Raw genomic sequence first — 27,372 nt, 5'->3', positions numbered from 1 at the left:
GTGGATGAAGCGAGACGATGGCTACGGAAATATCTAGCTAGTAATAATTACGCAGCATGTCCTTTACCTGGGCGGCACGCAGGTACGACTCCAGTCGTGAGAGACGTCTGGCGGCAAGACGCGACCTGCCCACATGCGCTGCTTCCTGAAGGCGCGCTTGCGCCACGGGCGTCTGTAGGGCGCCAATGCAATATAACGAAGGAAGGTATCAATTACTCCTAGTGCGAGCCTCATACGCAGATACAGACCTTAGGACGCCTACGGGTGACGTAGCATGAGGAGCCGGTCGTTGGACGGTGGCGCCCAGACGCGACGATCAAAGTGCGCGATGCAGCCGTCCATCCCCTCACCGACAAGACGATGCGCGTCCTACAACCCACGTCCATCTAGCCTGTGAAAGCCAGCGCTTTGCGGCTGTCGCGCCGTCAAAAACCGGTCAGCATGGGTGTCGCACGGAGAGGCAGGGACGGGACGGACGGAGCGGTTTCGCGTACCGTCCACGACGGTGGGCAGCATGTATGAGGACTCGAGGAGTGGGTGTGGCAGCGGACGTCATTGGCACTGCGTTTCTGCAACAAACCTGCCTCGAGATTGGCCCGCCCGGGATGATGGCTTGCATGTTGCTCACGTAAGGACAAGCTCGAGACGGGCCCTGACTTGCTGAAAGGATGGGGGACACGCCCGCGCGCGACTCCGGTAGATACAGTAGTTATCAAGCAGGAGAGATGGATGGGGTGGCGGGCGTCGCAGCGACAGTGGCGGCATGCGCATTGTCGACCCGCAAAACCCTTGAAACTAAAAAAGCGCTCGGCCCTACAGCTCGTCATCGAGTCCCAGCTTGGGGGGGTGCCATTTTGGAGTTTCGACAGCAAGATGAGATCAGCGCGTCTTTCGCGGCGCGCGAATGGCGGAACGTCGGGGAGGCGAACTGTAATGCCCCGTTGTGCCGTGTGGGACAGTCGGTGGCAACGGGCTGGTACAATGCGTTAGTAATAACGGGCACCGGGAGGTGATGGGAAGACATCATCATGGTCCATCAAGCGCAAGTGACTGGCGGTTGGCCGGGAGGTAACTGCGACGATAAAGGGAGGGACGAGGCGTCAAGTCGGCCATCCGCCTCGATGGAGTGCTTACGATGGGCAACGAGCAGAGCGCGTGGAAAGGGGCAGTTTGCTGGCATGGTCCTGTCACCTGTGCGTCGGTCGCACGGCATGGCCAAGGTGTGTCGTCGTTGCGGGGTGGCGAGTCGATCTGACTCCTCCTCGCTACCACCAAAAGCACCTTGGCTTGGACGCGGCGAGAAGGGGCCAACAGCTCGCTGGCGAATAAAGGGCCCTTTCGGGATGGCGTGCGTTGTGTCATTCGCTGCTTCTGCTGCGTAACAAGGGCATGCGTGCGTGCATGCATTCTAGCGCATCGCGCGGGCTCGTTGATCGTGTGTCTCATGTCTCTCGCCTGGAGCGGATAGAGCCCCAACCCTCGCGTGAGACTGAATCCATGATATTTGCAGGCAAGGTGCCTGACCTTGCCTTGCGAGACTACCTTGGCGACCGTTGGTGGTAGGAGTGAAGGCAACCGCAGCAGGGTCCCTCCCTTCCATTCCCATGTCGTCATCACTGCAAAGGCACCAGCTAGGCAGACAGGCTCCTTGGGTTGCGCTGGGAGGTAGTGGAGCATGGAGTTCTAGAATCGTGGGACGGCAACGGCGGCCGGCGGCCGGGCGGTTGCATGAGGCAAATACGGAAGTGACCAACAAGCTGGGACATGACCCAGTTCATGGCATGGCGCCATCAGGGCACTGTCTGTAAGGTGTACCCTAGGTAGGTACTAAGATAGTAAGTTGGTGCTTGCAGCCCTGCCAGGAGCCCAAAGGCATTGCACAGTCACAGGCGTCTCCCAGCAGATGACTGACTGCCCTCCCTGAGCACAGGGTGTGTCGGTGACCTATGGCTCACAAGTTGTAGATTCCACGGATCGGATTGGATGCCCGCCTCGAGAGTGACGGAAACCCCGCCGGCGTCGTGACCGAAAACGTGTTTTATTACACGGACTCGACACACTCCCACGAGATACCGAGGATGGGTACGGGGATGGAGGAGGAGGAGGACGATGACAGTATGCACAAAAGGCTGACAAAAGAGGGCAACTCAAAAATACCCCCATGACGAGTCTATGCCGAAGGGTCCGATCTAGCGCCCATACCTACTAAGTTAGTTGTGGTATTGTTGGAAAGGTACTATGTCATTCCGCGGACAACATCGACGCCGCGCAAGCCGGAAAGGACGGGGGCAGTTCCACGGACGGACCTCATCGGCCACGGTGCCGCCCACCGCAAGGCCTATGGGCAGGTATCTTGGGGGCAACTTATCCATACTTACAGGTACCTGCTAAGGTGCCGTGCCTACCGCATTTCTGCACTGGGGTTTGCAGAGCACCTGCCTGGGGCAGTGCGACCTTTCAAGCCGTGGACAGTGAGATATAATAGTACTAACTATACCTCGACGTGTGGTGCTCCTCTTGCTGCTGCTGCTGCTGGAGGCGCTGTTGCGTGCGAATGAATCAGTGGGTCGGCACCATACACCACCCACTTGCCACCACCCACCAACAAGCGCCGCCTGCGGCACGGCGGCCTTCTTGCCCACGCGTCAGTGCCTGAAGCTGCCCGCCCGTCACAGGGCAGTCCAATGTACCTCAAGAGTTTCAATGGGGATCCATCCACGTTTAGAGCTCCACTGATGCGTGGCCTAATAAGCGGGGTGGAGGTGGCGCGACGTGCAGCAGGTGTTGGGTCATGGCACTCCTTGTCCGTGCATCCGTCCGTCCAGACGGCGGCTGGGCGCTCGCTCAGTCAGTCACCACCTGCACCACCTCACCACCACCTGTTACTGTAGAGAGGCACAGTAGGTGCTACGTAGCCACCTACTGTATCAACCTCTGGATCCCACCAACCTACAGCTGCGCCTCCTGATTCCTCAATCTGCGCCCATTTTATCACCACGGCTGGCCCTTGCATCCGACCTCTTCTCCCATCGTTTTTTTTTCATGCCTGGTCTTCCTTCCATTCGCACTCGAATTGACGAAACAACGCATCGTCGAGGGGTTCGCCTCGCCCTTTTATTTCCAAGGATTCGTCGCTGCTGCGCCGATATCCGCTGCCGCTGGCAACAACGCGCACACCCGTCACCTCGCGGATCTCGGCACGGGCTTGAGCTCCTCCTGCTGGCCGCCCTTGACTCACTGGGTGTCTTTTTTTCTCTTGTTCGTCGGCGCCTACAACACCAAACGAACGACGACGACGACGGCAACGACGCCGCCGACAGTCGCTGCGCACCCAATCGCCTCATGTCCCGCGCCCCCGACCATTCCGTTTCGACTTGGTCTCGAGGATCGTTTCCCTGCCACAGCCGCAGCAGCATCACCACCACTACACCAGTACCAGTACCAGTACCACTACCACCACCACCACCAGCCCGCAACGCGCCCGCGCCCCGCTTGCAGAGTAAGTCGGGAACGGGAGGGCTGCCCCGATCCCCGAACCATCTGATATCGCCGCCGCCGTCGTCATGTCCAGCTTTGCCCGCTCCTTCAAGCCCCCGGCCTCGTACCTCTCGCCCGTCCGACGCCCCGGCATGCCCGGCCGCACCATCAGCAACTCGTCAGACTTGTCGCTGACGTCCAACGCCAGCGGCCCCGCGGCCGACGACAATTCCCGGGAACAGTCCGTGTCGGCGCCGGGCACGCCGTACTTGGGCGGACCCGAGGACGACCAGCGCGCGTCGTCAACCAAGAGTATGTTGCCCGCGTCCTTTACTTCTAATTTTGTCCGTCTCGTCCTTCTGTGTTTCGTGTTCGCAAGTGCCGTCTCTCTCTCTCTCTCTCTCGCCCCACCCTCTCTCTATATTTCCTCCATGCCCCCTTCTCCTCAGCGTGGCTCGCGGCGGTTGGATACGTGCGAGCGAGAACGGAGTTTTGCCTCCGCCCAATCCGCCGACTCGCCAAGACGGCTCACAAAGCTGGGCGCCCCTGGGAACGAACAAGCACGGGCACCGAACTCGTGGTGCTGCCAGATCTTGGCCCTGGCTGGCCTGTCCTTGCCCTGGTGGTTCAAGGGAATGGCAGCCGCTGCAGCCGCCCCTCCTTCCCCCCGCCCCTCCACCATAAATGACACACACACACATAGCGTGGACGCCGCACACACCGCCCGGCGCAAGCCCCCCCCCTTTCCATTCCGGGCGCCCCTCCCGCACCGCTGGTCGCCAGCCATCGCGGGGTGCAGGAGCCCGTGGCATCCTGACAGCCACCGGCACCCGCCCACCACCAGACACCGTCACAACGCCCTCATCTCATCGCCGTCCCTGAATGGATGCGTGGGGACGCAGACGCCTCCGCTGCGAGCTCTGAAACGAAACACTGGGCCACCTGTTTCCCGCCGCACTTTACCAGTCCATCACCATGCCATTCCACAAATGCACCACGCACCTAACCTACCCACCACACTCGTCATGGCACATGCCAACATGCCCGCTCTTCTGGATTCGTCATTGCCCGAGACCCCGAGCACCACACCGAGCCAGCCGAACCCCCGTGCCGGCGCATCATCCGTCTTCGTGGGCGCGCGATCGCCGGCCGGGGGCCGCGAGAGACTCTGCGGCGCATATATATAGCAGCTGACATCCGCGACAGACAGCCCCGACGGCTTCCCGTTCCACTCGCCTCGAAGCGCAGGTCATAGCCGTCCCATCGCCATCGAGCTTCCCAAATTGAAGAAGCTCGCCTCTCCCTCGTCCGTTCGCACGCCGCCGGAGCCACTTTCCGCGCGGGGCGACCTCCCTGGGTAAGACCCACCTCGCGACAGAAAAAGACACAAGCGCCACCATGGCGCTGACGTCGTCAGCCGACTTTGCACAGCGGTGTTTTTGTCCCTTGGCGGTTTCGTTCTGCTACTAGCGTCGTGACTGACAGCCTTCCTCGCTCTTATAGAGGATACTTTCCCAACCACGAAGACCCCAAAAACCGCGTCCACCGCCCACACCCCTTCACCACCTCCAACGAACCACGCAACCCCTTCATCCTCTCCGACTCGGTCGCCATGCAGGCCGACCGCAGGCTGCCTACCTCTCACCCCGGCTTGTCGTCCGCCATGGCCGCTCCGGCGAACCTCCCCGTCTCGTCGTACCTGGCGCCCGGCTTCCACGATGCGCCCGTGCCGATGGGCAAGTACTATCCCTCCAACTACGAGAGGGGCACGCGCAGCAACCTTCAACGGCAAACACGACACCCCGACGAAACACCTTCGTCCATCAAGTCCGACTCGCAGGTACCCCAGTACAAGGCGGCCGCGACTCCCGAGGCCGAAACACGGCGCAAGATGCAGCAGTATCAACGCGACATGATTGCGCAGGCTGCCATGGCCCTGGGTGGCTCATCCAAGGCAGCCAAGACGAGCGCCACCGTCGCTCTCAACGGCGTCCCGCTCAACGACTCGTTGTACACGTCGTCGCCGCACAAGCCCGCCTCGCCACGCCTCGACCCCCTCGGCAGCCCCGGCCCCGTGACGCCCATGGACTTGGACGCCGGTCGCGTCGGCTACCTGGACAAGGGAGTGGACAGGCTCTCCAGGGACAGCATGCCCCCGCCGGGCGCACCCGTCGGACCGCGGTCCATGTAAACGATTGGAGGAACACCGCATTTGGGCATTCGCTTTGCTTGTGCAGAACACGACACACCAGGCTTGGGCGACATTGCACTCCCATGGCATGAGCGAACGACGCATTTTTGGCCGCATTCTAGTGCAGAAGCTGGCCCCGCATGGAGTTTTTGGTCGTGGCTGCAGATCCCATCTTGCAAGCTGCGGTTGTATGATACCCTTAGACAGAACAGAGATTGACTCTTTGGCTCGAAGTTTATGAGTCGCATTCGCCTGGCTCATCATGTGACAATTGTATCATGCCAAAATTGCGCGCTATCATAAACGATGAAGACTGTCGTGAAGTGAGCCCGCTTGGAACTGGGGACGTATTTGGCGCTAGCGATAGGCCGCTCACAAACGACACTTGGTGTACGAAGTATAGTACTTGTTGAAGTAAACAATCTCGCACGATGACTTCCTTGTGCGTTGTTTAAGGTACCTACCCAGTAGTACTCCGTACCTTAGTACTTTGTGCTGGTTTGTCATTGCATTGAAGGCCGGGCGGGTTCCTAGCCCATTCCCACGTGCAGCGTGGACTTGTCGCCTGGATATGTGGCGCCTCAGGGGCGAGAAGGCACGTGAGTTGGCGTCGCGCGCATCGAGTCAGACGCCTTCCCCGGCGCGTCACCTCGCGCGGGGCCTACGACAGCAATCAAGCACCACCAACATCACCACTAAACTGGAGAACCCTCCAACAACTCCCGACTAGGCACGACGAAAAAGTGTCCCGAGGCTATGGGCATACGGAAAAAATGTCATTCGCCGTGAGGAGGCCCGTTGCCAACCCGCCGTCCTCCGGGGTTGGCGGGCATGGGCATCCGCCGCCTCAGCCGACCACGGCGCCTGTGCTGGACTTCATATGCCTCTTCACGCACGACCTGCGGCGCAAGCAGAAGCGCTGGCAGGACGGCCGCCTCAAGTACCACACGTTCAACCGCCGCGTCATGGTGTACGACGAACGCGGCAACTTCATCGGCGACGCGCACTGGCCCACCGGCGCGGGCGACCTCGACGAGGGCGAGGAGCTGGAGCTGGATCGCGGCGCGGCCATCGTGCAGGTCGCCGAGTGCGCGGGCGTGCGCGAGCAGGACCTGAGCGAGGTGCTGGACCGGCGTGTGAGGGACGTGGAGCGGCGCAGGGCGGAGCGAGAGGCGAGGACGCCAGGGCGGACGACGCCGCGCGGGGACACGACAACCGGTCCAGTGGTAGCGGCGGCGGCGGCGAGGGTCGCGACGGAGAGGCAGCAGCCGCAAACGCACTTTCAACTCAATCACCGGCCTCTTAGTGCCATCGTCCCGAGCCCCGGCCCGCTTGGCCGCGCGACCGTACCCCTACAGTCTCCGTTTGAAGTGCGGCGGCGAGCTGAGGGGGAGAACGTGGCGGAGCGACCAGAAGCAGATGCACAGCGTGGAGCGAAAAGGCAAAGGCTCGGGATGCCTACGCCGCCGAGCAAGGCTGGGTACGCGCAGAGCCTTTTTGGCACGAGGCTGACGCTCTCGGCCTGCCCGTCATCGTCCGCAGAGGCGCTAGCGCGGGTCAGGGCTCTGAAGGAGCGGACGAATCTACAGGGACGGAGCCAGGACCTGCAGGATAAGGACCAGAGGAGCGTACGGGACGTGTCGGGCGACCCGGTTGGTGATGTCGTCATGCTTGAACAGTCGGCACGAGATACGCTGGGCAAATCTCCGCACTTTACGGCACCCGCGACCCGGAGTGTGCCCCAACACAGAGAGGCAGCCGTCGCGGTCGGGACCTTGGCACAAACATGCCGACAACCTCGTCAGGCGATCGCTTTACATGAGCCACAGAACGTCCAAGCTAACGCGACAACATCGAAGCCAAGACAAGCCTTGAGCAACATTAGCGAGCGGCAACATCCGGTACGTAACACCAGGATATCATCAACGCCAGTCGACCTCACAGGTGACGACGAAGACTTGGATATTGACACGCCTGTCCCGCGAGAGCCGGTGCGCTCTAAAGTCACGTCTCTGCCAGCCAGAAAGGGGAAAGAAGAGAATTCGAAGCAAAACAACCCACAAAACCCACGCAAACGACAAGGCAAACCCAGCGGTAGCTCATCGCCCGACAAACAGAACGATGCGGTGTCGCGCCCGCCGGACCCGCGCGCGCCACCCAAGGAAAAAGGGCCACGTGCGGAGCTTCGGATCCGGTCGAGGCAACGAAGAGGCCTGCTCATGGTCGCAGAAAGGAAACAGCAAGCGGACAGGTCACGTTCGTCCAAGACTCCAGACTCTAGCGGTGTCAGCGCCAAGGCCGGGCCACTGGACCGCACAGCTAAGCCAGCTGAGCCACCTCGAGGCAAACGACAACCGGCTGAAGTCACACCAGAACCTGAAAGGATTGATATGGTATCCGAGGACGAAGCTGCGGCACCAGGCGCGGGCCCTGACAGCGCAACTGATGTAGAACACTCGGAAGATGGTGGTCTTGGACCGGTCTTTGCTGAGTCGAGCAGCGAGAGCGACGCGCCAGCTATGAGGCGCAGAAAGCAACAGAAGAAGGGTAAGGCAAGCAAACTAGACGACGAAGCGTCGTCCGTCGAAGGGGACGGGGCATCCATCCACGGCAGTCAGGGAGAGGACACCTGCGCAGGGTCTTCACACCGATCGAATATTGCGTCACCGCGACCTACGCGACAAACTCGGCGCCGCAAAATTCCATCACCAGACCCGTTCGATGACGATTCCGACGACGATCCGTCGCCGCCGCGGACTAAAAGGCGCAAAGAAACCCGCACACAGGGGAAAACTGCCGCAACTTCAGACGATAAACCCGCCCCGTCGGGCCCTCGGATTGCCAAGATGGCTAGAAGGAGCCTCAAGAGCAGAGAGATTATAGGGTTTGTGGTGAGCGACAATGCAGTCCCTTTGACCTTTGCGGCCGCTACAGGGAGGATTGATTTGGGAAGCTCGGCCGCCGTGCCACCAACATGTGGCGTTGCGGCGCACAGTGCCGTGAGCAGCGCAGATGTCGATGCTACGAGCACAGCCGCCGTATCAGCACCGACTAAGTCTACAATGCATCCACACGCAGCATCTGACGATTCAACAACCGAACCTACGCCGCTGACGGACAGGGATAGAGGGCTGGCACCCTCAACCAACCAGCGTTCTGATATCGCGGAAAACGCCCGGGACGTTGAGCAGCCGGCATACGCAAGGGCGGGCGACCCAACCAGCCCGCCAGTACAGGCCCAGGGCCAACTCGAGGAGGCCGGGGACCTGGCCGGGTCCAGGAATGCGCCGCAGGCCGCCGCCGGGTCTGCGAAAATTGCAGCCGCGGGCCAGACGAATCCGTCCGTTGAACAATCAAACAACTCTGTTGCAACCGCCGCCCCAAAACCGCGAATTCTCAATCCGGCCACGCGCGGTAAGAAGGCGGCCCGGAGGGAAGACGCGGCCGGGCACGCCCCGCAGAGCCTCGTGCCCCTCGAGCCGCCCGCGGCCATCTCGGTGCGGCCGCGTGCAATCAGGGCGGCGGTCGTCGACGCGGGGTCCGAGACGAGGAAGGGCGCCGACATGCCGGGGTTCAGCAAGGCCAACGGCGGGGCCTGGAGCAAGCATGCAGAAGACTTGCTGGGAATGGCGAGGCCGACGGGGAGGCGGTGACGTGGGCCGGGTGTCGTTGACTCTCTCTCTTGTTGCTGCTGCTTGGCTATCACGAGGAATGAGCTTATGACGATGCATTGAGTAGGGTCTGAGCGAACAGGTTCATCATGTAGCGCGCGTGACCCGTTTTCCTGACTTTAGTAAAATTACCAGAATGTTTTCCCACAGGACAGTAGTCCGTAGGTTGTGAAACGTGTGCTGCCCCGTAGCAAAAAACCCCAGCTAACAGACCCGAGGAACACGAGCGTTGCCCCCGCGGTCCGACGTTCGATCCTGCGGGACATGCCGATAATGTCCTCGGGCGTACAACGGAGAGCGTGCGAGATGAAAACTTGCTGGATCCTGTGGAGGAGGAGGTTGGCCTGGGGGGGGGGGGGCTTGTCTTGAGAACGAATGTATAGTATAGGATACGTTTGATCCTCATGCAAAACATGTAACTACATAATGGTATAAGGTGGTTACGAACCACCTTACTATATGCATGGTCACGGTATGTGTCTCGTGACTGACTGTGGGGATGGCGTAGCATTGCTGGGTCTGGGTATGCTTGAAAGATGGCGGAAGCATATTACTGAGCCATCTGAGGCTTCTTCTGCGACTCGGAGAAAGACCCCTGAACTGGAGGCCAAGATCCCCACCGCCGACGACAATATACTTCGTGTCCTGCTCGTGAAAGAAGACATACCCGGCTCGTCTGCGATTGACTCGGCGGCATTTGTGACCATCTCATCGGCAGTGTGGAAGCCCGATTGGACACGCTAGGTGATGGAGGATTTTTTTTGTGCCCACATCGAGTGGCAGTAGGATGTCTTCATGCTCATGATGCGATGCCTCCATCTGACGCGATGGTACAGTTATATACAGTCTGTGGCGTTTGTACCAAGGTGCGGGAGAGGAGGAGGGCCGAGCACGAGTCACCAGCGAAGGGTGCTCCAGGACGAAGGCAGGGGGAGGGAGCCACCCAGCCGAATGTGGCCTCGCCCAAGGCTCCTTGACATCCGAATTCTTGCTGCTCCTTGGGTGACGATGCTGGACTGGGCTGGGCTGGGGCAAATGGCCGGATGTCTTTTTTCCCTATAAATACCGGGCGCCCCCTCGCTCGAGACACGGCACCTCCCAGCGTCGTGGGGTGAGCATCATGGGCACACGCGGTTCCTGTGGGAGAACGAGGCATCGAAGCGAGCCAAGCCACGCGTGGTCACGCAGTGCCGTGATGGTGTGCAGACCACCCGGCAGGCTTTGCCAGGGAGGGAGGGATATGTCCGCGATTGCCGGTCGGGTTTGAGCTGACGAGCCTTCTCGTTGGACCCCTGCTGAGCAAGCCACTGACCGATCAAAAAGCCCTGCCGCCTAACTAACTAACTTAGTACCTCCGATGATGTGCGACACGATGCGATGCGACGAAGCAGCAAAAAAAGTCGACAGCGATATGGGGGAGGTACCTGGCCGGCGCTGGAGTCTGGGGTAATGCGGGAGGTCACTCGCCCGTGGGCCCTGCCGGCCGGCAGTGGAGCGACTTTCTCAATCCCTCTCATCAGCCAGCCCGCAGAAGTTGAGTCACTCACTCCTCGCAGGAAATGCGCCTTCCGCCGCGGGCGTGGCCGCAGGTGTCCCCATTGGCCAATCAGCGGGCGCGCTCCTCGCCGAAAGCCCATGGCGGGTGGTGCAGCGGGCGGGGCGCGCCGGCCAATCGAGGGCGGCCAAACGGCGACCCCTGGCGGCGGCAGCGCTCCTGACTGGCTGGAGCGCGCAGACGGCGCCCCCCGCGCTAGGCCTCTTTGAGCACGCCGAAAGAGTCAGCCTCCACCACGGCCAGCGCTGCGCCATGGCCTGGGGGGGAAGGACGGACGGGCTTCATCGGTCAAACAAGTGAAATACCGTCCATGACTCCCTCCCGAGCGCGCCTGAGGCCCCCTTCTCCGTCTCTTCCCCTTCCCCTTCTTCCCAAGATTCCTCTCTCGGATCACGAAGCCGCATTGCTCTCTCCGACAAGACGCGGGCCCTGTGCTTTTCCACCTCGCCATTGTCGTCGTCTCTCGTTGCCCGACTTGAGGCCCTGTCACATCCTCAAGCTTCGGCTTTCCACTCATTCTTCTCTTCTCCTCCCCCACCCCACCATCCTGTCAGCAACCACCCTTTGCCAGGCGCCGCGCGGGACAAACACGCCGGCCGCTGACAACTTTTTTTCGTAACGACTACTCAATTCAAATCACATTGTGGTTCCTCTCACCTAATCGAGGGTCTCCCGTCTCTCCCTCTGTAAGTCTCGCTCGCACAAGCTACGAGAGAGAAGAGTTCGGGTGACTTACACACCATCGCTTGAAGACCGTGACCCCGCCCTTCCGTGACACAACGCTCGGTCTCTCGCAGAGACGTGCTTTCAACCGCCAACACCTTGGATTTCGACCTCTCTCTCTCTCAGTGCCCCCATTCTCCCTCTACAATGGCGGCCTCCAGCTCCCAATCCAGTCTTCCCCAGGGCTTTTCCGTCTTCCAGCCATCGCTCGGTGCTCAGCTGCAGTTCTTCCCCGCCCTTGGGTCGCAGCAGCTCGATGACATGATCGGCGCCTTCATCCCGGGTCCTGCCTCGATCAAGGACAAGCGCGCCACCATCACCGTCGACTTCCTCGAGTACGCGCACATGACCGGCCAAAACTTCAAGTTCTACCCCGTCATGGCCGCGTCCCCCGCTGCCGAGTCGCCTGCCGCTGTCAGCCCCTCGCTCGACTCCGCGAGCTCGTCCTTCAACGTCTCTCCCATCACATCCAGCTGGGACTGGAGCGCAGCTGCCTCCACAACCTCACACTCGTCCACCACGCAGCGCCGGCGGCATTCCTCCAAGGCGGCAAGCCCTCCCTCGAGGCATCAGACCGCCACCGACTTCTCCAGCCTGCCCGGCATGAAGATCCTCACCAAGGACGGTCGCGATGTGACAAATTCGGCCTCCCGCGGATCCAAGACCAAGGAGCAGCGTGACCACGCCCACCTCATGCGCATCATCAAGGCCTGCGACAGCTGTCGCCGCAAGAAGATCCGCTGCGATCCCAGCCACAAGAAGCGAGGAGCTGCCCAGCCGCAACCAGTCGCTGCGGCCATCGCGAAGCCGGCCAAGAAGCAAAAGATGGCAACGCAAGAAGCACCTCCGCCTACAGCTCCACAAATACAGGTTGGCGATATTCCCGATCCTTATGCCATGCTTCTGGACGAGCCTTCGTTCCCGTCCTTTGACCTCGACTCATCGCTTGATTTCACCGCGCTCGAGTCGCTCGATACCGCTGCGGCCTGGGATGAGTTTGTGCAGTTCCCTCCGATGGAGACTGTGCCCGACTACGACTTCTTCCTCGACCCAGATAACTATTTCTCTCAGTCCTCTTCTGCGTCCTCGTCGGCGTCTCCCGGCAAGGTGCTCACGCCGCCGCAATCACAAGATGTCAACGCCACCCCAGGTAGTGATCTGAACTACTCCGAACCTGGAGCGCCACCTGGTGGCGACGTCGGCCTGTATGAACCGAATGCACCTCCTGGCGGCGATGTCGACGGCTATGATTCCCAGCAGTCGAGGTCTCCTCAGTACCCCTTCCTTGACCAACCCGGTTCCGCGGGCAGCGACTACGCCGACTTCAACTTGTACTCGCCCGAGTCCACCTTCTCCGAAGATGAGCGCATGCTGCCGATTGGCAACTCGACGTCAAGTCTGCCCAATCTCAACGAACCACTGATGTCTCAATGCCCGCCACCGAACGGTGTCACCAGCGGCGAAGATGTGGACGATTGGGAGGCAATTGCTCGCCAATTCAATACCTCCACCGACAACATCGGCGGCATGCCTTACTACGATCCGGGTCTGAGTGTGGGTAGGGACGAGGGCGTCCTTGCCACCTCTGTTCCTGCCAACTCCAACGCATCTGATTCAGTCGGCGGCCGCGTGCTGATCTGCTGCCCGCCGGGCACGGTCGTCATGGCCGAGGACGGCTCTGATACCCGCGTCCTGGATAGCGTACGTCAAAGATGCCCCTTTCGTGTGACCAAGAATCAGCGACTGACTTCTCGAAAGGTATCAACTAGTCTCAATGTCTCTGGCTTGACCTCGACTAGCTCCGAGCTGGCTGCAAGTGTACGTGTTTCCGAGCCCATAGAGCACCATGTATGGCGGCTAATTTGGAAAAAGGAATCGCCAGCACTTGTTCAGTCCGTCGCGGATGCGGCAGTCTCTGCCTCCGACGAGCGCGGCAGTGTACGTATTCCTGCAATCTGCTTTCCGCCGCCACGGCGACTAACTTGGAAAAAGGAATCGCCAGCACTCTCTCGATCCGCCGCGAGCGCGGCACTCATTGCCTCTGCCAGGCGTCGCAGTGTACGTACTACCACGTCTTTGCCATTTACTGCACAGCGACTGACCTGCAAAAAGGAACACCCAGCTGCGATTTCCACTCAAGATCATGTGGCTGCATCAACCTCAGGTGCTGGCCGGGAGGATCAGTTCCCTCTAATCGTACGTTTCGGCGCATATGACATGCCACCGCACTCTCTAACCTTTTCAAAGGATCAACATGTGGACGATCCTGTACAGCGACTACGCCTGCGCCCGACCATGGCTGCCGTGGACGGGGAAACTCTTTTCGCCGATGGCGACCCCGTCTTCACCATACCCAGCGGCTTAACCGGCCTGGCATCGATAACCGAGTCTTCGGTTCATCCTGGCCAAAGCCGGGACGTTGCGTCTCGCGACTCGCCTGTCCGTCTTCACGCTGTAGAGGTCGCTGCTGCGGAATCTCCCGGCGATGTCTCTTCTGGCGAACAGGACGTAACCGGGGCCCCTCAGACTGTCCTGAGCGGCCCTGGACGCCACCAGGCGTACCGCGTCAATCATGCGCACAACCGTGGTCCCGATGGGGCTCATGGTTCCAGCCTGCTGTACGGCCAGGCCGTCGCATCGAGCACCGTGTCGTCTACTATGGACACGGCTGTTCAGTCAAGCACCGAGTCGATGGGTCTCGCCATCAACCACTCTCGCGTGGCCATGTCACAGGCCACATATGCCGCCCGCGTGTCGGCGAGCGCTCCTGTCGAGGTCGTCGGCGACTCTCAAACCGCCGCGTCCATCGACTCGAGCCAGCCCGCGTCCGGCAACACCGCCGTTGCAGTTGCCGCCGTGTCTGCGTTTGTGCAGTACATGTGCTGCGTGATGGCCTCTCAACAGCCATCGACTACTGGCGATTCATCCAAGCAATCATCACGCGCTGCGCGCGGCGCCGTGTCTCGGCCGAGGATATCGGACCGTACCCGCGCCATGGTCCGAAGCCAGGTAACGCGACTCACACCGACGGGTGCTGCCATGGGCATCGCCGTCGTCGGATAGTTACCGTGGAGCAGGGGGGGTTGCGGGGTTGGGGGTGCGTGTGTGCTGTGTTGGTTGTGGCGAGCGTTGTTCACGATACCCTTTTGCTTGATGGCACCCGCGCTTGCGGGTAGTGTACGATTGGGCTGCATACACGAAGTAAACATAGATACAGCCTCTATAGAAACACTGGCCTGCGCCTACATTATAATTTTTTATTAAAACGTCCTGTGACTCGTCGCGATCGTGAATGGTTGGCTCCGTGCTTGGAGTTTCGTGCTGCGGCGATGCCAACCAAGTTATAAGTGTGAGTGAGCGCCAGGACTGTGAGATGAGCGACGAGTGAGTGGGCCCACGCTAGTCATGTGATGGATGGCTCCAGAGCATCGCTCACTCATGAGATGGACAAGTCCAACGTCAAAGTTTGCTCTCCTCGCTGAACGTGAAGACTTGGCTTTGTCGCCGCGCTGGCCTACCTGCACTGTCGAGGGTAATTTTTACCTTATTGCATTGCACCTTGAAGCCATTTCTGCAGATTGACCGAATCCATCTTGGACGACGTGGTTGCGCTCCCCCAAACCCAAAAAAAGTCTTGCCGCCCCAGACTAGCCGCATCAGACATTTGCATGCACATATCCTGTACATGAGTTGTCGTTGCAGCAACGGTTGATACGTGAGCCCACGCACGACCTGCGGCGTGCGGCACGGAGCGAGCAATCAAGCAAGCACACTCTAAACGACGTCGGCGGATTCGGACGGAAGACTCTATTGCTGCGTGCGGTGGACCATTGCCGGGGGCTTGTAACTGGCTTGGTTGTCCTTTACCGCGACCGCTGGTGGCACAACAGGCGCGCACGAACGGGGCACGAGAATCCAACGACGGTGACGACGGCGGCGACGACTGACAGACGCCTGTGCCCACGCTACGGCACGGCGGTGTCGTGCAGCGAACGACAGCATCACCTGCAGCAGGGCCAGAGCACGTGAGGGCCCGGGGACTGCTGGAACCAACGACCCTGCGCAGAACAACGGATGCCGAACGAGGCCCAAGCAACCTACTAAGCAGCAAGCCGAGAGCGTCGAGACCGAGGAAGTTGGCCTAGGGGAACAACGGAAAACGATCTCAAGTACGAAGGGGACACGGCAACGCGCGTGCGGTGCGTGAAGTGGAGACGAGGCAACGAGGGCGTGGGAAAGCAACGAGGAGGGGCAAGGGAGCTTTGACGTGGGATCAGGCAACGGGACGAAAGACGTTGCCGTGACGGTGAGGCAGGCAGGCAGACGGACAGCAAACGAGCAGGGCAGGGCAGGGCAGCCGTGGACCGGACGTTGCAGAGGGAGGCAGAAGAAGCGACAGCTGGCGGGCAGCTGAGCAACCTACGCTGAGGCCCGGCGATAACTGGAAGACGGTAAGGTTAGAGGTAAGGAGGTGCCACTGCCCGGAACCTGAACGTCACCTGCAAGCAGCCTGGAGCGGAGGGGCCGCCTGCGGGCAGTGAACAGCACCTACCGAACAGGCCTACAGCACCTCCCGTCGAGGCACTTTAGGTTCAGGCATGGCCCGCGTCGGCCAACAGCTGGCGGCGGCCGCCCGTCGCCTGTTCTGCCTGCACACGCCAGGTGGCGACAGGGACGACGAGGCCACGCGAAGCAGCCATAACCACAAACGGGACCCCGTCACGCATGCAAACGCCGACTCCTCGCAAACAACAACCACCGCCGCCACCACCCTTCTTCCCTCCTCGTCCGCCCCAGCAAACCACACGACAACACCATCAACCACCATCACCACCACCGCAACCAGCACCGCTCACGCAGCAGCACAGAGCGATCCCATACAGCACCAGCCCCATCGAAGCGTGACGACCGCAGCGGGTCAGAGCGTAGACAACGACACCATGGCCGACTACCGTGACGACGACGATCACAACAAGGAGAATGCGCCCCCCGGTGCTTCCTCTTCTGCCAGACGAGCCCCTCGCGGGGTGGCGGACATCACCCCCGTCCTGGGAGAGCTGAGCCTCGGAAAGCAAGGCGACGACAAGCTCGCGCCCAAGGTCACCCGACCTCTCGACAACGACCCTGAGGCTGTCCGCGTGCGCGAGCAGAACCAGTTCTTCATCAACGAGGCCCTCGAAATGGTATGTCAGACACACACTCTCTCACCGCCCCAGCCTGATGCTCTCTCTATCCCATCCCATCTCATCTGAGCATCAAGCTTGCAGTTGACAATTTGTGACGGCGGCTGACTGACTCCGTCCCGTAGGCCCGACTCGCCCTTCGCACCAACGAGACCCCCGTCGGGTGTGTCCTCGTCCACGAGGGCAAGATCATCGCCAAGGGAATGAACGCCACCAACGTGACGCGCAACGGCACGCGCCATGCCGAGCTCATGGCCATCTCGTCGCTGCTCTCGACCCCGAGCCCTACTGGCCCCAAGACCACGTCTCTGAAGCCGTGGATCCCGCCTAAGCCGGAGGAGGCAGAGAAGGACAAGAAGCCGGCCGCCGATGGCGAGGCAAAGGTTGAAACGAAGGAGCCTGTCGACACTGCAAAGGCACCTGTCGACATTGCAAAGACTCCCATCGATACTGCAAAGCCACCTGTCAACACTGGAAAGACTCCCATCGACACCGCGAATGCCTCTGCGGATGTTGACACTGAAAATGATGCCAATAACGCAGACGCGCCTCCTGACGACGCCGGAGGCAAAAAGGCGCCCTCCGTCTCGTCAGAGCAACGCCGACCCGACGAGGGCAACGAAGACGGCAGCAAGGGTCATCTCTACCCGTATGGACAGAGATTCGTCGGCTTTGAACGCGTCGATCCCAAGATTATTAGCGAGTGCGTTCTCTACGTGACCGTCGAGCCATGCGTCATGTGTGCGTCTCTCCTCCGCCAGTTCGGCATCAAAAAGGTATACTTTGGCGCCGTCAACGACAAGTTCGGCGGCACGGGCGGTGTCTTCAGCATCCACGCCAACTCGCTCCCGGTCAGTGAGGACGGTCAGACCGCCTCGGCCCACCCCCTGCCGCGCGAGCCGCAGTCCCAGCTGCCCGATAGCAGCGACACGCTGGGAATGTCGTACCCGCCCGGCGGCGGCGACGGCGGCAACGTTGAGCCAGGATTTGAGATTGAGGGCGGCTGGGGCCGTGACGAGGCCGTGGGCCTGCTTCGCCGTTTCTACGTTCAGGAGAATGGGCGTGGTGAGTAGTCATGTTCCCGGGCTGTGCCCACTCCCCTATAGCACGAGTTCTGACATGTCCAGCCCCTGTGCCTCGCAAGAAAGAGGGGCGCGCCGCCCGCTTGGCTGCTATGATGGAAAAGGATGGTAATGTTTCTTCTTCGACTTTGGGGGAGGGTGCCGCCGAATCGCCGGACGGCGACGCGGTTGGCTACGAGTCCCTCGGCGACTCTAATAAGGAAAACGAAGATCACCTGGGCGATGATGACATTTACGAGGACGACGGCGACTACCTCGGTATGATGGCTGGCGGGATGGCGCGCCACAACGCGGGCATGGGCATGTGAAATCGGCCCCCGGATTTTCGTTGAGACAACATTGCTGTAGGATGGAAGTGGCATCGTGGTGCGTGTTGCTTTTTTTGCTTGCTTGGGAGGGAGATACCCGAAATGTACACCACGAGGCAAGACGCGGCCTGAACTGGAGGGCTACGTGTAATAGATACTAGATGATTGTGCGCTGTCCGTGTCTGGAGATGTTGGCCCGATGCTTGCGAGTACATGACCCAGTCCCGTGAGACACTCACATCACGTAGAAGCCTGCGGCGGCGGGACATCGAGGCATATGTATGAGACGGTCTTCAAACTGTCTGCTGCGGGTGCGGATTTTGAGAAGTAAGGCCAGCACAGGGACGCGGGCGGGAGGGCTAGAGGTCCCAGGCAACCGCTCCCACCACGTTTTTAGAACGCTACGTGAGTCAAACAGTCTCTTGTTGTGCAAACGAATGGATAATGCTGCGCATATATCGATGTTGTCTATCGGGTAGTACCTACATCTTTGTTGAGCCAGCGAGACGCGAAGCATGCAGAAAGAAAGAATTTACAGGAATGCCTCGAGGCAGTACCTACCTACAGTATAGTTACTTCAATGGTTACACAACCCACCCTCATACCCATAGAGAGACAGAAGCAACTTCTACACCCCTACACTCTAACAACCTTCACAAAACGAGAAGCAATGCTTTCAACAACTGTCTAGCATTAGAGACATGACTAATGGGTCCTGCCGCCTCCCGAGTACATTGCCGTGATCATCTTGTCATAGCCAGTACCAACAACAGGCTATGGCTTGCCTCGAATACGTACATACCATGCAAAGGGGCATTTGTTGCCAGTTGGCACGCCAAATGGTTTCCTGCGCTCGCGCGGCTTTGCGTCTCATCATTTGATCTTGTATACCCTTGATTGTTCCATCCCCTAGCCCGCGGCCCCCGCGATAGCCCATGATTAATTGTGTTAAAGGGGCGTTTCGCTCGTGAAGTTTGCGCACGTTTTTTTAGCCTACAGCGGCCCCCGTCAAGAGACCTACCCCTGGTTGCCATCAATCGTAGTTTGTCAATACCCCGACACAATCACAGCCCAAACTTGACCGTGTGTTGTTGCGGGGAGATCATATCTCGCTTCATCGAAGCCAAACATACTGTTTCCGGCCTCTGGCAACAAGGGAACAACGGTTTTGCCAACCGCTTTAATACAAAGTAGATCATGAGTACCTCTGAATTTTACGAATACACGCGCGCGAGAACGCAACCAGAGATCATACCATTGCCGGTATATAAGAGCCCCCAGATCTCACCCCGCGTTCACGCCACAGATTAGTGTGCTTCTTCACCACCGCACTTCGCCTTTCAGACACTGTCACCAATCATCGCTGGTTAGCACTTATAATGGCCCTCGATAGCTATTCTTCCGCGGTATTCAACGCGCTGCCCGACCTTGGTGATAGTAGTCGGGAGTTTGACGCCAGGAATGGCAACACCTTGGTTGAGAAGATCGGTGACCTGTTTATGAAACACCACATGGAGTATAAGTTTGGCGTCAGCCTTCTTCATCGCCACTTCGACATCGGCAACGCGGAGCGCATGGTCGAATACCGCGGCACGTCATCTCCGTGGAGCGCGTCTCTCAGCGCGACTGGCCCTGGTAATTCGTGCAATTAATTGGGCCCTTGCCGATGATGACATCTTCCGCCCCATTGAGTTTGAGTACAGCCCGGACAATGTTTCCAGCAGCATTGCGCCTTCCAGTCCTGCGTACGCAGCGTTCGCCGATGCTCTCAGAGCCCTGCTCCGTGAGGAGCATGCTGCTGATCTATTCGGCATCTGTGCTCATCCAGGACCGGACTTCAAGGGGCGTGTCGAAATCACCGAGGGTCGGATCAACATAAACCTCGCCCCGGAACACGTAGGCTGCCCCCTTCAACGAATCTTGCCCTTTCGTTTCGGTCACTGACGCTTCTTCTCAAGGGTTCGCATTTTGGGAACAGACGTGATGCTGCGTGGTTCTTCAATCCCCAGCTCCGAGGGAAGTGCGTCTGCGTGTGTGGGAGCTCGAAGCACGGCGTGTCGAGCAATCCTCACAAAGGTCACGCTCTAGACCGTTGAGTATCATGTTTATCCAACAAGTTTGTGATTTACATCCATCATCGTTTCGGTTATTCTCGATTTTGTCTCTCGCAGTGGCTTGTTTTCGGCCCGTCCATAGCGAGAGGCCTTTTGTCACGGAATGGACATGATAGCTGGAACAAGTTCAAACTTTGCCTTTCATGATTCGCTGTTTCACTCATACTTTTTCGCTCAATTAGAAAGGAAATTGTGCATTCCAGATGCCTTGAACTAGATGATCGATCGTAGAAGCTCTCAGGCGTTTATAATTCGCACTCCAAAGGCCACACATGTCGTGGCTTGGCCATGTCATACAGCTGACCCAAATGTTGGGCATGTGCTAGTACATCAAGCAATGATGCCGCTACTGTACATGACATTGATGAACAACCTAAATTTGCTTGCTGATTACAAACTTTGAAGGAGTTCCTCACGGGTAAACCCCCAGTCAGGTTCGCTGCGGACGAGGTCGTCGATCTCGGCTCTGACAACTTGCCCTGCCTGGTCGTGGACGGTCAGCACGACATCTCGTTCGAGGCCCTCGACCAGCCATGATCGCTCAGACATCCAGCGATGGATGCCCCTGCTGAAGCAGGACTGTATAATGAGATGCTTCCAGTCGACGTTGGGGTCTGAGAGAATCGTGTTCATGGTTGCAGCGAGAGAGGAAAGAGGCGACTCTCGCGAAGAAATAGAGGACAGGCGAGACAAGAATACTTGGCGGTCAGTCGCGAGCTCGGGAGGACGTTGGATAGATGCGACGGAGGGGTTTTCTGTGGGCGAGGCATCCGCCTCGTCTGGTTCCACGGCTAACAGGCGCGGGAACTGCAGGGTCACCTCAAGTGGACGGACACAGGCTAGTTTCCAATCCACAATTCTAGAAGAGACATTGTTATTAGCCCAGTCCATCCTAAAGCAGCTTATTTGTAGCCGGCAAATGTATGTGAGTGTCCTGGTTAGGGAACTTGCCCTGTGATGTTGCAATCGGCGTCCACGATTATCTTGTGCGCGGCCAAGTTGCTGTGAGTCAACGCAAGGAGTGGCGATTCCATACAAACAGCTTTTCGAAGCAGAGCTCGAAGGACGAAGCAGCTGCGAAGGTCCACCTCAGGAAGCGTTCCGTTCATTACGCGCGAGACCTTGCTGCCAACGATGCCCACCAGGTGTTGTTGGGCCAATGCTTCAGTGCCTGCAGCAGGTCAGCCATCGACACTTCCAGGCTCCTTGAACGGGTGGAATCAGGGTTCCGGACTCGTTTCAATAGTGCATTGTGCCAGCTCCAGCTGTATCTCTGCGAGCTGGCAAAGAATCCTGTGTCTCTGCTCATCAGCCAGCGCAGACGGGGACCACTCTAACGCGGCACCCGGTAGCCAGCTGACGACCATGTACGGATAACTAAGAGGATTGTCGAAGCTGGGCACCGCGCCGACAAGCTTTGGCGCCCAGCGGAACCCAGCTTCATTGAGCTTGGCGATGGTGGCGGCCTCTTGTTGGACCAAATCCGAGACGGAGTCAGGCGACAGGGTGCTGTCCTGATGGACGGCAATGCGGACGGCCCAGACGTCGCCTCCGGCGAACTGCACGACGAAGATCTGAGTCTGGCCCAACTGGATGGGCTTGTCTTCTGTGCCTTGGATGAGGTGGGCGGTTTGCCCGTCGGTTCGTAGCGCGGAGGCAGCGGCGAGGGCGCTGGCAGCAGAAAGCAACGGCTTGGGGGCCATGATGAGGGTGACTGTGATGGCTGCAGTGAGTGAAAATGAGGTTGCATGAAGCCATCAAAGGGCCTGTTCGGAGACGGCCATTGAACCTTTATATGCCATTTGGCTCATCACGTTTCCACATGTCAACTACCGGCCACACGCCTGTGCAGATTCGACTGCAAGGCACATCATCAGGCAGCATACATGCGTGCAACTTTTCACGCAGGCTGTTCGCATGGAACGGTCGGTCGGTTGGTCAGACGGGGTTTCAGGCAGGCCCGTCTTGTTATGTCACGGCACATCACTTGCTGCGCCACGACAGGGCACCAGGGCATCAATCCATACGCGCCTCGTCAACCATGAGGCCATACCCAACGGCTTTCCCATCATGAACCCGGACAAGGGCAGCAGCCCAGGAGCCCCCAACAGCATAACATGCAAGAGCGCCTCTTTGGCTGCACCAGTGGAAAACAGGGCATGGAACGGCATCTGCCACGTGCCTCGGAAACAGCCAGTTCAGCAGGGAGCACATAGGAAAAAAATACCGAAATGGGTATACGAAGCACGCGCCGCGCGTCTGCATAGAGGTGACTGGCAGTGTGCTCGTAGCTCAGCGGTGCTGCACGAGTACCCCGACTGCACCAGACATCACGCAGGTTTTCACTTGGCTCACGTCCAGTCGGCATAGGGACAAAGCAGGGTATTCACGTGAGGCCTCAACTGATACTTAGTTTACGGATTGTATTGCGTGCGCAAGATGGGTGGAACAGGCTATGAGACCTAGCGGCGGTTTGCCTGCCCTTGCTCGCCGACTCATTGCCAGGCAGCCTCCTCCAGCCCCTTCGATGTCCGATGGATGCTCGAGGTTCTGCAACATCCCAGCACTGACAATGCGCAACCATCCCTCGTCCCCATGTCTCTGTCATGCAGTGATGCTGATATTTTAAAAATGATAGCATCTACAATTCCTGGGGCTGCACCCCAGAATACGTGACTGTGCTTCCCCGGCGTTGCAGCTCGTGTTGATATCCAAGCGGCACTTATTTGCCCACTCCCCGTCGCAGGATAGGGTCCAGCCAGCGTTGTACGTGGGCTTTGTGCTTGGTGTTGGCGGCGCTGCCATGGCCGGTAGGACGTGGGTCGACCACGTCAAGAGGGTCAGGAGTAGCACAGATCCTGCGGTCTGCAGTACGCGGCAAAGCTTGTTAGCCTCATGTTTCACACAGTCTCCCGCGGGAGGGGAAGGGGAGGGGTTGGCTGGCCTTCATTTTGATATCTTGGTTTCTTTGTAGTGTTGTTGTGTTGTTGTGTTGGGTTCAATGTTGTCTGCACTGCGCTTGGAGAAACTACTACTGGCCGGCAGCACATATTTATATTCTTGACGTAGTCTGGAGCCACGTTTGTACTGCTCAGGCTTCTTTTAGTGAGTCACTCTCAATACGTGGAAGCATATGCCACTGTCACCGAATCAAAGCTAGTTCTGCAAGATTGGACTGCACCGGCTAGAATACAAAGGTGGCTGGCTACCTTTGAATCCATGTCAATGGCTGTTTCCCGGGAAGCTCGGACTGCACCAGGGGCAAGTGAACAGGCGACACAGGGATACGCATTCACAGTACATACCTTGCGACGCTTGATCCAAATGAACAGAACGTGCCAAGGTCAAGATGAAAGCACACGGCGTCAACCGGTAGGTAGGAGTAGATCTCTCAACAGCGAGAGGAATGTTTGAGAGACTTATCACTGAATCACGGCCTCGATACACTTGCGACAACTAGCAGTGACTTTCGATGATGGATGCAGTCGTGCGTTGGGGGATGTCCGCGAGCTCTCTGTAGGCCTATTGATGGGTTGAAGGCGGACTCTTCTCATATAATACATTTCAAGGGTTGACCCAACCGTCAGCAGTGATTCCCTGTATCGCGGTCCTCCATAACGCCATCATTCGCTGCACACGGAACAAGAAACAGCCTTGATCATCCAGCCAGTCCCATCTTCAGCTCACAGTGTCCTCTTCAAGAATCCCTCAGTAGACGCCACCAATGCAACGTTCACGACTTGTTCAGAAAGCCAAAGGTCCCACGTTTGCGTCACGAAGGCCCTCTTCTTCAATGAAGGCCACGGCGCGACGAAAGTGCCACCAGTTTTCACCGCTGTTGTGGAGCTCGTACCCGAGGCACGTCTCGATCATCTGGAGGATGACGACGGGGAGCGAAACGCGCGAGACGTAGTCACGGTCGTGCTGGGTGACGTCCATGGCGTCCAAAAGGATCATGAGCCCGCCTTCAGCGGCGGCGGCGGTGACATTCTCGCTGCCTCCGTTGGTCGCCATCTGTAGCACCTGGTTAGCAAACGCGCGGCAAATGGCTGAGCGGCAGGTTCTGGTGGGAGCCACCTCTAGCCGAGCCAAGTCCTCGCGATACCACTGGTCCAGGTACTGGCGTATAAAGTCGGCCGAGGCCGGGTGGCTGCAATGGACCTCGGGGACGTCGTACTGTCCGAGACGAACGATGATGTGGTAAGGGGGGCGACGGAGCATCTCATGGCCAGCTGCAAAGGTGGCTACGCTCGGGAGGCGCTTTTCATCCTTGTCTGAGTTGGGAGGCACGGCAGTGTCGGTGCCGGAGATGGCCTCAGAGTCCGCGTTGGACTCGACAGGTGCTTCCGCGCCCGCGCCTGGCTGAGTGGCCACTTGCTCGACGCTCGCGCTGGATGGGACGAGTGTTTCGTCCGGATCGACATTAGATGGAGCGGGCACTTCCTCCACGTCTGCGATGGACGAAGCGGGTCCTTCAGGCACGTTCTCGCTGGGCTCGACACACATGCTATCTTGGTGGGTGCTAGTGGTGAGAACAGATGACGCCCGGCTTATCTCGTCGACGGGCAGGTTGGTGGTAATGAGCTCAAAGATCTGGTCCTGGAAAGCAGGGATGAGATCTCTCTTCTCTCCCAGGGCCATGCCCTTGGGAAGTGACATGACAAAATAGGAAAGGCCAGCGCCAGAGTTGAAGACCAAGGTGACAGCATCACCGCTGTTGGCTGGGGCACAGTCGATCTGTAAGGCGCCAGTCAGTCACGTCGAGGTAGCAACGGGGTCGATGCGCAAAAGTCAAAGGACTCACCTCCAAGAACATGGCGCAATGTCCCTGATTGTTGCCGTTCATGCAGCGACGCCAGTATCTGGCATCCTTTCCGCGCACGCGGTTGGTGACGAAGAAGCTGGCGAGCGCCACGGCGAGTGCTTCGTGGCACAACGCGATGGCCTTGACCGCCTCCGTCTGGGTGCCGTACGCGGCCATGAGGTGCGGGACCTGCTGCTGCCAGAAGGGGATCGCGGTGACGGGGCGCTCAGAGACGGAGCGGAGGCGGTCGAGTGCCCGGGAGACACCGGACGCGGGCTCGTTCCAAAAGAGCGAGATGGCCATGAGGCCTTCGTGAGATCTACATGAGGGTTAGCATCGAGTGGTCGGGACGTAAGGAGCGGTTGGCTGTAGCGCCCAGCGAGGGTTGTTCGCTCAAGGAGAATACGTGCAGTTCAGGGGTCGACATCATGGAGATGACGCGCAGTGAGAGCTAAGGCTCTTTGATCTTTGTTTTCGCAGTGGCGTTTTGTGAGCCTTTGTGTATCAACGCGCAGACACTTGAGACGGTGCCTTGGGATGAAGCCAGCCGTGGTTAAACGAGTACAGACGGCGTCTCAGGGCGAGTCGGACAGGCGTCTGAGGGATGAAGGCAAGACAAGCGACGAGATGATACGCGGGCGGGTGATGAAAAGTTGCACTGCTCGCGTGAAGCGGGAGAGGAGAAAGGAAGAAAAACATGAACGCGTGGAAGCTGACCGCAAGGACATTTTCATAACACTGGATGTCAGTGAATCATTGACCTTGGCCACGGCAGGGTTGCTGGGGTGCTGGGGTGCTGTTGGCAAGATGGCATGACTTTCGCGGCTGTTCAGTTTAGCTCGCTTGGTAACCGCCAAGTGCGGCCGTCTGCGTAGAGGTGCGAGTGCACCGTCCGGGCAACGAAGCTTTCGAGCGCCTTGACACCCATGTACGGCTTGTTCCCCAGTGTTAAAGGCCCCGTGCGTGACAGCAGAGTCAATATGTTGACAGTGTTGTGTCGGGAGACGACGTGCAAGAATAAACGACATGACGCGGTCACGGCCGCCGGCGGATGAAGTCCGAGTATGTGTGAATTATAACCGACCAAACACTAGGTGAAACGACCCGCAGTAGGACTTCAGATGAGCGACCGAGCTGTTGGATATTTACAGTGAACCGTGTACATGCGAGGAAATGGTGGCTATACATATGATTTATCCCTATGTGTGAGAGCCTTTACTTCCAGTCACGGCGTTGAGGTGTGCCAGAAACACATGCACAGTCCGCCACCACTCAAGCCTTCAGAGCCGGTCGACGCTATGGAATGGTTCAGAGAAGCAATTTTCGAGTACCGCCGGGTTTCTTTCCTCCTCCATACACTCCTTCGGAGATACAACTTTCTTCAAGACCTTGTTGACTGAACACGATGTTCGTTCGACTTACATGGAAGGTCTGATTCAGACTGCCGGGGCCCAGCACAGGCACATTGGAGAAACAGTGGGGTTAGGGTGCCTACCTCTAGTGGTCGGAGGCAGTGCCTTTTCTTCAGGGCCAACACTGCTGAAGACCTAAGACCTACTTTCCTATGGCTTGGCGCGAAAGCCGAGCCTGCGTTGCACGCCCCCGTGATCCGTTGAGAACGGATGGCTGGTGCAGGGTGGCTGATTTATGCTTGCACTCTGATTGCATCGTGGAGTGAGATTGGTGCGCGGTGATTGGCCACTGGGACAGGGGCGCACTCACACAGGCGGCTGGAGCCACAGCGGGCCGTTGCGGCTCCTTTAGCGCCTCCACCTCCTCAACCGACAGGGTTCCCATTGTCCCTCTGGAATGCCACAGCGGGACGATTTATCAGATGGGCTTGGGCCACTTTCACATCGCTATGCCGTCAAGATGGGATTGAGGTGAGGACCAGATCTGGATACCGGAAAGTAGGCCACAAATAGCAACCCTTGGCTCGGATGGCGCCTCGCTGGGAGAGACGCTCAGTACAATTATACTACTGCCGCACAGGGGCGGTAGGTAGTACCTTAGTACCTACCATGCCACCCCCCCCCGCCACGGCGAGCAGGGGCTTCGTTCGCCTTATGACCGCCTTGCAGCCAGGACAGCGCACACGGCCGCCTGGGAAAGGATGTCGATCTCGTTCCAGGCCGCCACCGAAAGGCGCCCGGGGAGACGGGGGACGAGAGGTGTCCAGCAGCGGCAGCTGGATCGCCGGGGCTTGCAAGGGCCAGGGCCCCGGGAACAAGGCAACGAGAAGCAAGGAGTCTTGCACGTTCAGA

General features: G+C 58.9%; 6 protein-coding genes across 7 annotated transcripts; 4 read left to right on the top strand and 2 right to left on the bottom strand.

Annotated features, from left to right (window-relative positions):
* Positions 1 to 2,868: 2,868 nt before the first annotated feature.
* Positions 2,869 to 5,901, top strand: JDV02_008196 (uncharacterized protein). Its single transcript, XM_047989772.1, has 3 exons — positions 2,869 to 3,789; positions 4,684 to 4,834; positions 4,981 to 5,901. The coding sequence occupies exons 1-3, from the start codon at positions 3,564 to 3,566 to the stop codon at positions 5,666 to 5,668; spliced, it is 1,065 nt and encodes a 354-aa protein (XP_047845777.1). The 5' UTR covers positions 2,869 to 3,563; the 3' UTR covers positions 5,669 to 5,901.
* Positions 5,902 to 6,335: 434 nt separating this feature from the next.
* On the top strand, positions 6,336 to 9,321 carry JDV02_008195 (uncharacterized protein; the record flags this gene model as incomplete). Its single annotated transcript, XM_047989771.1, has 1 exon — positions 6,336 to 9,321. Exon 1 carries the CDS (start codon positions 6,442 to 6,444, stop codon positions 9,319 to 9,321), a length of 2,880 nt encoding a protein of 959 aa, XP_047845776.1. The 5' UTR covers positions 6,336 to 6,441.
* Positions 9,322 to 10,448: 1,127 nt separating this feature from the next.
* Positions 10,449 to 14,883, top strand: JDV02_008194 (uncharacterized protein). The gene is made up of 7 exons (XM_047989770.1): positions 10,449 to 11,580; positions 11,647 to 13,318; positions 13,376 to 13,435; positions 13,490 to 13,555; positions 13,610 to 13,675; positions 13,730 to 13,813; positions 13,865 to 14,883. The coding sequence occupies exons 2-7, from the start codon at positions 11,765 to 11,767 to the stop codon at positions 14,678 to 14,680; spliced, it is 2,646 nt and encodes an 881-aa protein (XP_047845775.1). The 5' UTR covers positions 10,449 to 11,580; positions 11,647 to 11,764; the 3' UTR covers positions 14,681 to 14,883.
* A 1,054-nt stretch (positions 14,884 to 15,937) lies between these two features.
* Positions 15,938 to 18,363, top strand: TAD2 (tRNA(adenine34) deaminase). Of its 2 annotated transcripts, XM_047989768.1 has the most exons (3): positions 15,938 to 16,800; positions 16,926 to 17,865; positions 17,928 to 18,363. In XM_047989768.1, the coding sequence occupies exons 1-3, from the start codon at positions 16,216 to 16,218 to the stop codon at positions 18,188 to 18,190; spliced, it is 1,788 nt and encodes a 595-aa protein (XP_047845773.1). In that variant the 5' UTR covers positions 15,938 to 16,215; the 3' UTR covers positions 18,191 to 18,363. The 2 variants fall into 2 exon arrangements, with proteins under 2 accessions (XP_047845773.1, XP_047845774.1); XM_047989769.1 differs by having other exon boundaries at positions 16,926 to 18,363.
* A 2,139-nt stretch (positions 18,364 to 20,502) lies between these two features.
* Positions 20,503 to 22,030, bottom strand: JDV02_008192 (uncharacterized protein). Its single transcript, XM_047989767.1, has 3 exons — positions 21,539 to 22,030; positions 21,256 to 21,475; positions 20,503 to 21,163 (listed from the first exon to the last, which is right to left on the bottom strand). Exons 1-3 carry the CDS (start codon positions 22,005 to 22,007, stop codon positions 20,695 to 20,697), a joined length of 1,158 nt encoding a protein of 385 aa, XP_047845772.1. The 5' UTR covers positions 22,008 to 22,030; the 3' UTR covers positions 20,503 to 20,694.
* A 2,018-nt stretch (positions 22,031 to 24,048) lies between these two features.
* On the bottom strand, positions 24,049 to 25,411 carry JDV02_008191 (uncharacterized protein; the record flags this gene model as incomplete). Its single annotated transcript, XM_047989766.1, has 3 exons — positions 24,049 to 24,318; positions 24,382 to 25,041; positions 25,109 to 25,411. 3 exons carry the CDS (start codon positions 25,409 to 25,411, stop codon positions 24,049 to 24,051), a joined length of 1,233 nt encoding a protein of 410 aa, XP_047845771.1.
* Positions 25,412 to 27,372: the final 1,961 nt, after the last annotated feature.

This window comes from Purpureocillium takamizusanense, chromosome 8 (assembly GCF_022605165.1).
Source record: "Purpureocillium takamizusanense chromosome 8, complete sequence".
NCBI lineage: Eukaryota > Fungi > Ascomycota > Sordariomycetes > Hypocreales > Ophiocordycipitaceae > Purpureocillium > Purpureocillium takamizusanense.
The sequence above is the reverse complement of the archived record's forward strand: the minus strand, read 5'-3'. Positions and strand labels throughout refer to the sequence as shown.

Bases quoted from the DNA above. Each gene is read 5' to 3' on its own strand.
- JDV02_008194 (XM_047989770.1), top strand. From the start codon at position 11,765: ATGGCGGCCTCCAGCTCCCAATCCAGTCTTCCCCAGGGCTTTTCCGTC. The intron at 13,556-13,609 runs GTACGTATTCCT...ACTTGGAAAAAG, and splicing joins CCTCCGACGAGCGCGGCAGT to GAATCGCCAGCACTCTCTCG. The intron at 13,676-13,729 runs GTACGTACTACC...ACCTGCAAAAAG, and splicing joins CCTCTGCCAGGCGTCGCAGT to GAACACCCAGCTGCGATTTC.
- TAD2 (XM_047989768.1), top strand. From the start codon at position 16,216: ATGGCCCGCGTCGGCCAACAGCTGGCGGCGGCCGCCCGTCGCCTGTTC. The intron at 16,801-16,925 runs GTATGTCAGACA...TCCGTCCCGTAG, and splicing joins TCAACGAGGCCCTCGAAATG to GCCCGACTCGCCCTTCGCAC. The intron at 17,866-17,927 runs GTGAGTAGTCAT...TGACATGTCCAG, and splicing joins CGTTCAGGAGAATGGGCGTG to CCCCTGTGCCTCGCAAGAAA.
- JDV02_008196 (XM_047989772.1), top strand. From the start codon at position 3,564: ATGTCCAGCTTTGCCCGCTCCTTCAAGCCCCCGGCCTCGTACCTCTCG. The intron at 3,790-4,683 runs GTATGTTGCCCG...CATCCGCGACAG, and splicing joins GCGCGCGTCGTCAACCAAGA to ACAGCCCCGACGGCTTCCCG. The intron at 4,835-4,980 runs GTAAGACCCACC...TCGCTCTTATAG, and splicing joins GCGCGGGGCGACCTCCCTGG to AGGATACTTTCCCAACCACG.
- JDV02_008192 (XM_047989767.1), bottom strand. From the start codon at position 22,007: ATGGCCCCCAAGCCGTTGCTTTCTGCTGCCAGCGCCCTCGCCGCTGCC. The intron at 21,476-21,538 runs GTCCGGAACCCT...GACCTGCTGCAG, and splicing joins ACAATGCACTATTGAAACGA to GCACTGAAGCATTGGCCCAA. The intron at 21,164-21,255 runs GCAAGTTCCCTA...TGTCTCTTCTAG, and splicing joins GCCGATTGCAACATCACAGG to AATTGTGGATTGGAAACTAG.